This window comes from Pungitius pungitius, chromosome 17 (assembly GCF_949316345.1).
Source record: "Pungitius pungitius chromosome 17, fPunPun2.1, whole genome shotgun sequence".
NCBI lineage: Eukaryota > Metazoa > Chordata > Actinopteri > Perciformes > Gasterosteidae > Pungitius > Pungitius pungitius.
The window spans coordinates 5604743-5616116 of NC_084916.1; the positions used below are offsets into that span (position 1 = coordinate 5604743).

An 11374-nucleotide genomic window follows, 5' to 3' on the forward strand; every position below is an offset into this window, starting at 1 on the left:
TGATCGATAAATTATTTTCGTCGCAACCATAGTGACGAAGAAACCGCCTGAAAGACAAACAGGTCGCCATTTTAAAACGATCGTGTTAACTACATTTATATATAAGATAATAACTACAATCCCGCCAGATCAAAGACATTGCTTGGCGTGTTTACTGTCTAATGTGTCATACAGATGTACACTGTGTTCAAGGTAAATATTAGGAGTATTTTCAAATAATAGCTTCCAAACTGTGTGGTACGCCATTACGCCCTTGATAGGAGTATTGGAGGTCGGCCATCCACCATTTTGTCTCAGTCGAAACGGAAAAACCGTTGCCCGTGACGTAAAAATCGTCACTGAGTATAAAGCCCAAGTCCCTCCTCCTCGGACTCATTCCTGGATTTGGTCGAAGGTAAGTGAAGTCAGAAAGACAGCGAGACTTATTTTCAACATTTTGTCAGTCTAAATGTGAAGTTCCTACGGAATAACTGCAAGAACAACCAAATGACATCCGATATAACGGCAGACGAAGGAATCCCATCGGCTCTAAAGTAAAATGTGTCTTTTTGTGTGTTTTGCAGGTATGAGTTCGCTTTGCTGAAGACTGACACGTCGAGGACTTTTGAACAACTCTACTCAAATTCATATTTTTTTCTTCAAGTAATGGACATTTGATTACTATTTTTGCCTCCAGTTTGTTCCCGAAGGAAAGGCTAGCTTTCAGCCCCACCCTTAAGAAGTATTTCAGTTGATATTAAAACCATGAAGGGTTAATAATATAAAATTGATGAAATAAGAGATATAAGTGCCTGAGAAGCACACTCTAATACACCCGTGAAGCTGAGGATCTGTAGTTTTAATAGTAAGTTGATTTTTGAAGTTAAATCAAGTTAAAATGGTCGTCGTCGACGACGGGCTGGTTAGCGGTAGCTGGCTAGCCGGCACCGTGAGTTAGCTTGCTTCTTTTCAATGTTATAGTATGAGCTCACACAGGAAGGTGGACGGAGGCACAAGGCTCCGTTTCTTTGTGTGTGAGACTGAGTGGACGAGTTGGATAAATTCAAGTTAGTCAGTTAATTCGGAAATTATCCATAAGCAATCTATTCATAAAGATTGCCGTAGGCACTGAACAAACTAATTCATGAAGTTGGACTTTTTTTGCCTGCCAGATTCGTTTTATAGGCTCTGCTCCACGGAACGACCAAACACCGCAGTCTATACATAAAGATTGCATTAGCGTGAGGATTGTGGACAGATTTTGTGAAGCACTGTGTATATTGAAATATCGATAATTACAGCACAGGGACTTCCAGAAAGCCCGCATCACGTACTCGGCAATCTGTGGATAAAGATTGCAGGATGACTCAAGCGAAGTGCTCTTTCGAAACACAAACAGTCGGGATGGTCAAAATGGTGGAGGTTTGCCTTTCGTCGTCGGACAGCTGCGGGGTCTGCGCCGTGTACTCGGAGCAATATTTGGGAGTTTTCACTAAACCGTCCAGCCGAAAAGTAGACTGCCACGCGGTTGTGGTTCGGTAAATGTGCGATGCTTGCTGACTGGTGTTCCTCAGTGCGCTGGGAGCCATTGTTGCTCGCGCGGTGTTGTTTGGCTCGGCCGCCATGAAGTGGGTGACGGAGGGCGGGTTCTCATTAGCACGCGACGCGGTTGGCGGAGGGCGGGATCTGATTGGCACGCGGCTCCAGCTCCCGCCCCTCTTCCCGGGAGGACCACAGACTGTCAGTTCACAACTGCCCGTATAGAAGAATATTTTGACGTTATTATTTGAAATACTCCTTAACACCTCGATGAATATGCCCCGTTGGTACACAAACAAAATGTCAGTAAATGACATTCTATCTGAAGGCATGGTCATTTGAGTATAGTACTAATTGTTTTCCACAATGTACCAGTGATATATGTAGTAACACACATTATGGCAGCGCACCAATAATGCATTTCAAACCCCTTATTTAGGGCCATGATCTTTACTGATTTTGTCTATTGTGTATTGATTGTGACATTTACAGGAAGTGGGTTATTTGCAGTATTGTGGCGGTCTGAGACTATATATAACTTCTACCACAACAGTTATCCGGGTAAGACTTAACTGATTCATTACTTTATGCCATTCCCAATGAATTGATTTCCTCCAGAATAGCAGGTTCTGCTCTTGAGTTAAAACAGTTCTACCATCAACCTGCAAAATTGTGTGCATGCATAAAAGATGCAACTACTGCCTTACTTCAGAGGTTATTCATAAGACCTTTTCATTGGTAGTTTCTTGTAACCTGTAATAGTAAATGCATTCATAGGGGCCTGTTGATTTAGCACTAGCTGTCTGTGTTTGGATCACATTGGACTTTAAGTTAACAGGTACTTATTATTATTTACTATTATGAAATGGTTTTGTCTTACAGTCACATTACCGACAGGTCAGACCGTTGCCATGTGATGTTGCGCCATCAATGTCTTTGTAGTTGTGAAGCTCCCCAGGCCTCATGTGTACCTCAACTGGAACAGATACCACCTGAGTATTTAGCTTGGCAATTCCAATTATTTCATACTTCATGCAGAGACATCTTTTCTATGCTTTAATGTGATTTTTAACTATTTTCATCAGATACCGCATGGAATTTGTAGATTTTCAATTAACTGTTGATTCTCTTACCACTCTCCTAGTTTCAATTTTTTTTAATGTGAATTATTGGGAGAGACATGTGGCATTAAAAATCTGATACATCATTACCGGTAAATTTTCTTTTTAAAATTCATGCCAGTGGTTATTCTCGATCCAACAAGACTTTGACCTTTCCTTTTGTCTCTAGTACAAATGGATATAATGCATTTATTTGTAAAAAAAAAAAAAAAAAAAGTGGTTATAGCTATTGCATTTATATTAATAATTTATTTAAATAAATATTGGGGAAACTATTCAATTAAATAAAAAGTAAATATAACATGTTGATTTGTGGTGAATAGGCAGCATTTTGTTGATCAGTTAATAACATGCAGTTTCGTTTCTGAGTGGCTGCTGCTTGTAGCCTGACGGGGAAAGTGAAGGTCCTGTCAGTGTAAACGTCTTGTCCTGAAATCAACGTCTCATAGCGTGGACACCGACATCCACTGATGTCACGTCAGCCCTGAAAGCCTCCGAACATCTCAAGAATAAGACAGCGAAAGGAAATCCTCCTGCACTGTATGTCAGAGCGTTGTGTTGTGTATGTGAGCAGGTCAGCCAGATTGTTGCAGACATGGCCTCTCTTTTCCTTTGCTTTATATTGTGCTGCTGATGAGTAGCGCCTGAGCCACTCTGTGTGCCACCTCAGATCCTCATGTGATGACACCTTGCTGGCTAGCTGGTGGTGCTGATCTCCTGAGTGAGGTCTTTTGACTTTGATGTTGGTGGACCCACAGAGGGACAGAAGTGAGGGGATCCACAGTGGGGTGTGTAGGCTGTACAGTGTTGAGGTGTCAGTCTTATACTGTTTCGGTTTGATTGTGTCCCCAGTGAAGGGTTTGGAAGGATATTGTAGAAACAAAACGGATCTGAGCTGTAAATTCCTAGTTCCTAAAGCTCCTTTCTATCTCTGGCAGGCAAACAGTCCCCACTAAACAGCACCTGAATACCAAATTCCAACTATTTGCTGTCCATAACAGAAGATGTCCAACATACATGTGCTGTTGGCGTGTGCACTCATTGTTTGCGCTGTGTGTTTCAGACATGGCAGGGGGACCGGTGGACCCCAGAGAGATTCTGAAGAGTGTGGAGCCTCTGCTGGGGAAAGATGGAGAGCTTCGCAGTCTGGAGGGGGTCCCAAAGGTGTACAGGTGAAGAACTGAGAGGAGGCCCAACCTTTGGACTTTTCCCTTCTTGAATGCACTCACCATGAAATATATCTTCATACTTGTGCTTTTGTTTTTCATGCAGCCTTATGAAAGCTTCTACCAAGATGGTCAGTAGATGTATGTACCTGAGCATCTTGCTGCAGACCAAATCCCATGATGTTTTGAACAGGTGGGCTTTACTCTTACTTCATATGCTGTATATTGTATTGAATTCTAAGAACTCAACTTGCTCGGTTTCTTTGCTTTCATGTCAAATTAATTAATTTCAGTAAATTATACTGAAATAAACTAACCTACATTTACTTTGAATGTAGTTCTAAAAGAATGAGTGTTAAGCAATGCAGAGAACATAACTGAAAACAAACCAGCAATGAATGGTTACCACAGAAAAATGTTGTTTATTCTTCATTAGGTATTTTATTCAGAATCAATTCCACATTAAACATTCTGCCGTGAGAAAGTCACCTCGCCAATGATTATCCACCAGGATCAGAGACAAGGGAGACACAGTAACATAATGGCAACAGTTTCTGAACCTAATCTGTTATTAGCATGCTTCCATTTGTCTTTGGACCGGTGAATATTTGCATCCTTTATTGTTCTTAACTGTTTTCTCCTCCATCCAGGTTTATCAGAGTTGGTGGCTACAAGATGCTCAACGCCTGGCTCACCTACTCGAAAACCACCAACAACACCCCCCTATTGCAACTCATCCTGCTCACACTGCAAAAGTTGCCTCTCAAAGTGGACCACCTCAAACAGGTACTGTCTCTGTCCATCCGCCACAACACTGCTCCATCCACCACTAGAAGACTCACTGTAGTGTCTGACATGTCTTTGCCTCAATGTGCTTCCAGAACAACACAGCCAAGCTGGTAAAGCAGCTGAGCAAGAGTGCGGACACTGAAGGTTTGTGAGCTTGTATTTCAAACAGGAAATACTTGTATAAAGAGAAAATGTGCATCCCGCTCATGTACTGGTGTCTTACTTTTAGAGCTGAGGAAGTTGGCGTCTGTCCTTGTGGAGGGTTGGATGGCTACAATCCGCTCCCAGAGTGTGTCGAGCAGCGCGAGCTCTCCTGCTGGTAAGCACCCCTCATTCTGTCAGTTTCCCAGGCCTTTCCGAGGCCTGCACTGTTACTACCTGCAACACATAGTGACACGCTCCATCTCTCCTTCAGAAAAGAAAAAGAAGAAAGAGGAGGGCAAGGTTCTGGTGCGTGACGTTAAGGAGAAGAGTGGAGATGAGGAGAAGAAGAAGGAGAAACCTAAAGCTCATGCACCGAGCCACGCAAAGATTCGTTCCATTGGTAAGCAGAACCCGGCCCTGAATGTCACATCTGATCATATTCAAATTTGCTCCTGTACAATGCTGAATGTGTAATATATGTAAATAGTAGTATGCCTGATTTCATGGCTCAAAGCGGGGGGAAGAAGAGGAGAGACGATGTCCCACTTTAGGTTGCCACAAACTCACCTGGATCAAATTTGTCCAAATGGCATCTGTTATTGTCCACTAGCAGCCTGAAGACTGACTTGTTTGCACCTGGGGGCTGTCATTTACATCTTCTCTGTGTAAATAATGGATATGTTCTTTGTTGTGTAGGGTTGGAGATGGACACTCCCAGCATGGCGCCTGCAAAGAAGACGCCCACCGCCCCGCAGCTGGGCGACAAGTACAACATCAAGCCTCCAGTCCTCAAGAGGCCATGGTACAGGACCCTCTCTGTCTCTGATAATACAGCACCGTCCTGGGGTGCATTCATACCACTGGCTCAGGACTGCCCCCTGTTGGCCAATGCTTCAATCTTTCCTTTTGTGTCCCTTTTCCTTCAATAGCTTTGGTCCAGCAGATGCTCCACCTCTAGAGAAAAAATACAAGCCTTTGAACACCCCCTCTAACTCTGCCAAAGAGATCAAAGTGAAGATCATTCCAGCACAACGTATGTTTGAAACCCACGGTCCTATTTGAAATGCCTGTAAGATGATGACGATGATGATGATTATGATGGTGGTGGTGTGTGTGATGTTCTCTGCTCTCAGCAATGGAGTGCACAGGGTTCCTGGATGCTCTGAACTCTGCTCCAGTGCCTGGGATTAAGATTAAGAAGAAGAAATCTGGTGCTGGCCCTACCCCCAATACCAATACCAAGGCCGTCTCCCCCACGTCTAACAAGGTACGCACCCATCACATTCTGACAGCAGGTATTCTGGACATTGTTCATCAAAAGAAGGCTCCGAAAATTTGACTTGAAAATATATTGCCCTCAGAATAAATGTAGTTTGAATTTGAACCAAACATTCCACAGTGAAGTGAAGAAATAGGAAAGTCAGACTCCAAGAACTTTAAGCTGTTAACTATCTTTTTGCAGTCAAGATAAGTTCCAATACTCTTTTGTTTGCAGGGAAGTCCATTTGACAGCAAACCCTCTTCGTATTCTTCATCTTCTACAAAACCGTCATCTCCAGAAACATCTGCTTGCATTACTCTTGCTGATGAAAACCAGGAGCCGGAGCGGCCTGGGACCCCTGTTCCCTCTGAGGAGGCCGAGGTCTCTGACAACGGTATGGTCCTTTTTGATGATGATGATCTTAGTGAAGTTCATTGACAATTGTCCATCTCCTGACGTGGTCCCTTTTCTTTGTAGGCGAGAAGCCCAACGCTCTGGCAGAACCACGGGGAGAAGAAGAGAGCTTGACCAAGAAAGGCAAGAAGAAGAAGACCGTTCACTGGGCCGAAGAGGAGCAGCTCAAACACTACTTCTACTTTGATCTGGATGAGACAGAGAGAGGTAAGGCAAATGTCTTCACTCCTCTGAGACTTCCAGCTATCGCTTTCCTACAGCTCGAGGTTTATTACGTATCACGGTCCGGATTCAACACGGGATCGGCACACCAGAGAGAAGCGAGCAGATAGAACTTTGAGGTCCAACTGAGAGGTTTTGTAAACAGGTTCTAGGTCCCTCCCTAATATTTCTTAACATTGTGATGAAAACATGTCCAACTGGATTTATGGATCACCAACAGTGTGAACACATCATGATACACTTTACCTTCACACAGAACTCAGCCTAAGCGCGTCATGGCCTCACTGAAGTGTCTGTTAGTCACTTTATTGAAGTACAATGTCAAAATATCCAAAATGTACTGATCGCATATCGTGTATAAGAATGACGGTAAAACGTCCTGAATTATTTCAATAGCATTGTGAGGGTTTAGGTAAAGTGTAGTTGATCCTCAACCCACGTCTGCCGATCTGAGAACACTGACGTTGTTGCTGACGGGGCGCTGTGTCCACCAATAGGACACCTGATGTCGATTAACCAACCCATCTCATGACTCATCTGATTGCACTTCATTCACAGTTAACGTCAACAAGATCAAGGACTTTGGTGAGGCTGCCAAACGAGAGCTGATGATGGACAGGCAGACGTTTGAGATGTCCCGCCGGCTCTCTCATGACACCATGGAAGAAAGGGTCCCCTGGACCCCCCCAAGGCCCCTGACGCTGACCGGCAGCCTGGTTATCACTGGTGCCAACAGCACAGAGAAACTCACCCAGAGAGACCGTGAGATGGGCATCCTGCAGGAGATCTTCCTCACCAAAGAGAGGTGAGGCTTGAGCCTGCTGTTTTTAGAGCAGGGTGGAAAATAGAAAGTAGATAAAGGCCTGAAGGGGAACACCTTTTCAATGTTCCTTTTACTCTGAATTCTCCACAGAAAATGCTCTCAAATGTATGCTAATGATTTTCCAAATTGTCTTGTTACTAGTGTGCCCGATAGTCCACATGAACCAGACCCGGAGCCTTACGAGCCCATGCCGCCCCGTCTCATCCCTCTGGACGAGGTTAGTACATTCACAACACGCACTGCACACCATTTGCCTTCCTATCGCTTCCTTCCAATGAACACATTTTGTCCATGTAGGACTCCACCACGCAGGAGGACGGATATGTTGAGCCCATGGACACGGCGTCTCAGCACGGCTCCGCTTTGGCCCTGAACGAGAGCTCCAAGCTGCCCCCGGTGCTGGCCAACCTCATGGGCAACCTGAGCAACACCTCTCGCAGCCCACAGGCCACACCCACAGTCAGCAACCCTGTGGCTCCCACTGTCAACGTGCAGGAGCTGCTCTCATCCATCATGGTACATATTCACACATTTTGGATCATCAGAGCTCAGCAGATTCACTGTGACGTATGTGAGCGTGTGACGCTGACCTGCCGCTCTCTGTCCACAGGGTGCTTCTGGTAACCAGTCGACTGAAGACTTGATCAAGCAGCCGAACTTCTCAGACAAGATCAAACAGCTACTGGGCTCTCTTCAGCAGACCCAGAACCAGGGTGGACCTCCACCAGGTATACCCCATGTCTCCTTCCTGAGTCGTAGCATCATAGCCCCCCCTGTGGAGGTCCTGTTCCACATTCTTATGCAACCTGCTTGTCTTTCCCTCTAGTCAACCCTGGTCTACTGGGTCACGGTCCCGGCATGAACAATATGAACAATATGAACATGAACATGCACATGCAGATGCCCATGAACGGCGGCTACCCACCCAACAACCCACCTGGTGGTCCTCGCTTCAACCACCCTCCACCCCCTCACAACCACGGCCCGCCTTTCAACAGCGGCGGAGGCCCGCGCATGATGGGGCCGCCCCCGGGCCAGGGCCGAGGGGACAATGGCAACTACTGGGGAGATGATTCCATGAGAGGAGGGCCCCATAGAGGGGGCCACTTCCACCGAGGAGGACGGGGCAGAGGAGGAGGAGGAGGAGAGCCGGGCTTCAGGGGCAGAGGACGAGGGGGGCCCAGAGGAGGACACAACAATATGAATGGTATGTGGGACACGGGCCTTAGAAAGGGTCTGCTGTTGGAATTAAGTCACAGTGATAAAGGGAAAACTTGGCAGCTTCCACTATGTAGATTTAAAGAAGTAACAACAACTCAAGAAACTCAACCAAAGAAAAGCGACTTGTGATTGTTACATTCCATTTCCTATCTTCCAATGAAGCGCTAATGGTATTAGGGAGATGGCGTCATTAGATATAATGACAGATATTCATTAGGCCAGCAATTCTGAGACTGCAGTCAGACAAGGACAAAAGGTCATGCTGAGATATTCGCTTTGATGTGACGAGCCTTAACCAATCAGGAGATCTCTACGGCATCCTTTCACTCCAACTAGTGTTTGAGCTGCAGTCAGAGAGGAGACCCACATGTCTGAAAAAGAGTTGTGCATACGTAAACTCGCCGCGTCCATTACAGTAACGCATCATTTAGCTTTTTCACTCCTTATGGGTTTGCAGGTGTGTGATTGTAACTCTGCTCCATCTCCTCCTGTCAGACATGTCCAAGAGGCCCGTGTGTCGTCACTTCATGATGAAGGGAAGCTGCAGGTACGAGAGTAACTGTGCTTTCTACCATCCTGGAGTAAACGGACCCCCGCTCCCACCCAACCACCCCGCTAACAACCCGCACCCACAGCACGGACACTAGGGGCCCTGCTGCCGAGCGGAACACTTCCGAGCTGTGATCCAACCCTGCGTGGTTCCATGTCACCTTCCTGGACACCGGCCTAAAGCAGCTAGCTGAGCTCGCCTGAGAGGAGAGCCATGCCACTGTGTTTTTATTGGGATCATTTTTAATCTTGACCCTGGACCACTGTCCGAGCTGCTGCTAGTAGCTGCTGCCTCAGCAAGTGGACGTCTCCGACCCGGCACAGAGCTCTCCACACCACCGAATCTGTTGTGCGTTGCGGTTGTCGTCCTCTGTACGTGTATCATATTCCCTTCAGTGGGGCCCCTTCATGAAAGTCAGGCAAGTGACAGAAACATTTAGGAAGCACTTAATGAACCAGAAGGCCAACACGGCCATGACGTGCTGAAGGTGGACCTGAAGACAAAGGTCATGGTGTTCAGACAGGGTTCTTCCAGCTGCTGCTACTGAATGTGAAGAGGTGATGAAGAACAAGCCACAGCTGGGTGTCACCATATGAAGTGTGTGACATGCCGTGGGTCTGTCACAGTCATCTGTAGTCCGTCTGAAACCTGAGGAGTTGGGGGGGGTCAGCCATATGACTTGTTTTCTGTGAAAACGATGACCTTTGTGTCTCTTGTGGGACTGTGATAATCTATTGGTTGTTGTTTTTTTATTTTATTTTCATGTGATCATCAGAATGTTGGCCCTTTTTTTAAGGTGGGTTCAGTTTTTGTCAGTATGAAATGTTTGTAAGAATACAAACTGCACATTCATGCTCAGTCATATTTTCTGTTGAATTATTTTGTACACAGTGTATTGAATAAATGTCTAAACATAGATGCGCTGTGTTTAATTGATGGTGGGGAATTATTATGGGTACACTTGACATCTGCTCACACACCACTTCATGATCCATCGCGGACATTTCACAGGTCCAGGTCACACCTGACTGCTATTTCACAAGGCTTGAAGTTGTTTGCCCAGGTTTCACTCAAACATTCCGAATGACTGAAGGGAGGGACTTGTAACCACTTACAGTACAGAGCCTCTCCAGGACGGGGCTCTGAAGCTGATGCTGGTCCTCCGGGTTCATCCTGTGGGGAAGTTATCCAGAGTCCCAGAGCGCCTTCGAAGTCAGTGTCACGTGATCCCATTTCTCTGCATGGAATTTCTCAGGTATCCACCAGCATATGTCCTTCAACTCTCATATAAAGACGTCAAGGACTGCCTTTATTCATCTACGTAATATATCAAAAATAAGGAACTTCTTGTCTCAAAGTGGTGCAGAAAAACTAGTTCATGCATGTGTTACTTCTAGACTGGATTACTGTAATTCTTTGTTATCAGGCTGCTCTTGTAAATCGCTTAAACCTCTCCAGCTGATTCAGAATGTTGCAGCACGTGTATCAACAAGAACTAAGAAATGGGATCATATAACTCCTGTATTAACTTCTCTGCACTGGCTTCCTGTTAAATCAAGAATAGAATTTAAGGTACTTCTCCTCACTTATAAGGCACTTGCTCGTGAGGCACCGTCTTATCTTAAAGAGCTTGTTACACTGTATTGCCCTACAAGGCATCTGCGCTCCGTTGAGGCTGGGCTACTTGTGGTTCCTAGAGTTTTAAAAAGTGGGATGGGGGCCAGAGCCTTCAGTTATCAAGCTCCTCTTTTGTGGAAGCTGCTTCCACTTTCAGTCCGGGGGGGCAGACTCAGTCAGTTTATTTAAGATAAAGCTTAAAACGTTCCTCTTTGGGCTGGATCAAGTGAACCTGGGCACGCTGGAGCTTTTGTGCTTCAGCACCTGGCAGGTTCCCATTGATCATGGTTATATCTGGTCCTATCTCTTGCCATGGCCCTGCTGGCACCTACCGCTTCTAACACTATTATTAGTCCCATTACTTTTACTGTAAACATGAATGCACATCAACGCAATATTTGAATCATTTGTGTGATCTATTGTCCATCTATTGTATGAATTAAACGTTTTTCTCTTTATGGTTTCTTCCTTTTCTCTCCCCATCGAAGGGTTTCATCGGTGGGGGCTGGATCAGCTCCCACTGATCAA

General features: G+C 45.6%; 1 protein-coding gene across 4 annotated transcripts; it reads left to right on the forward strand.

Annotated features, from left to right (window-relative positions):
• Nucleotides 1–373: 373 nt before the first annotated feature.
• Nucleotides 374–10147, forward strand: ppp1r10 (protein phosphatase 1, regulatory subunit 10). Of its 4 annotated transcripts, none has more exons than XM_037473385.2 (19): nucleotides 374–394; nucleotides 564–2079; nucleotides 3703–3811; nucleotides 3912–3998; nucleotides 4456–4591; nucleotides 4687–4738; nucleotides 4824–4913; nucleotides 5010–5138; nucleotides 5435–5540; nucleotides 5668–5771; nucleotides 5872–6005; nucleotides 6234–6393; nucleotides 6477–6620; nucleotides 7194–7440; nucleotides 7600–7675; nucleotides 7756–7974; nucleotides 8069–8186; nucleotides 8285–8665; nucleotides 9175–10147. In XM_037473385.2, the coding sequence occupies exons 2-19, from the start codon at nucleotides 1962–1964 to the stop codon at nucleotides 9324–9326; spliced, it is 2562 nt and encodes an 853-aa protein (XP_037329282.2). In that variant the 5' UTR covers nucleotides 374–394; nucleotides 564–1961; the 3' UTR covers nucleotides 9327–10147. The 4 variants fall into 4 exon arrangements, with proteins under 4 accessions (XP_037329282.2, XP_037329285.2, XP_037329283.2 ...); XM_037473388.2 differs by having other exon boundaries at nucleotides 564–928; XM_037473386.2 differs by having other exon boundaries at nucleotides 564–844.
• Nucleotides 10148–11374: the final 1227 nt, after the last annotated feature.

Excerpts from the sequence above, each read along its gene's own strand:
- ppp1r10 (XM_037473385.2), top strand. The coding sequence starts at position 1,962 with ATGATCTTTACTGATTTTGTCTATTGTGTATTGATTGTGACATTTACA. Across the intron at positions 5,139-5,434 it reads CGCAAAGATTCGTTCCATTG|GGTTGGAGATGGACACTCCC; the intron begins GTAAGCAGAACC and ends TTTGTTGTGTAG. Across the intron at positions 7,975-8,068 it reads AGCTGCTCTCATCCATCATG|GGTGCTTCTGGTAACCAGTC; the intron begins GTACATATTCAC and ends CTCTGTCCACAG.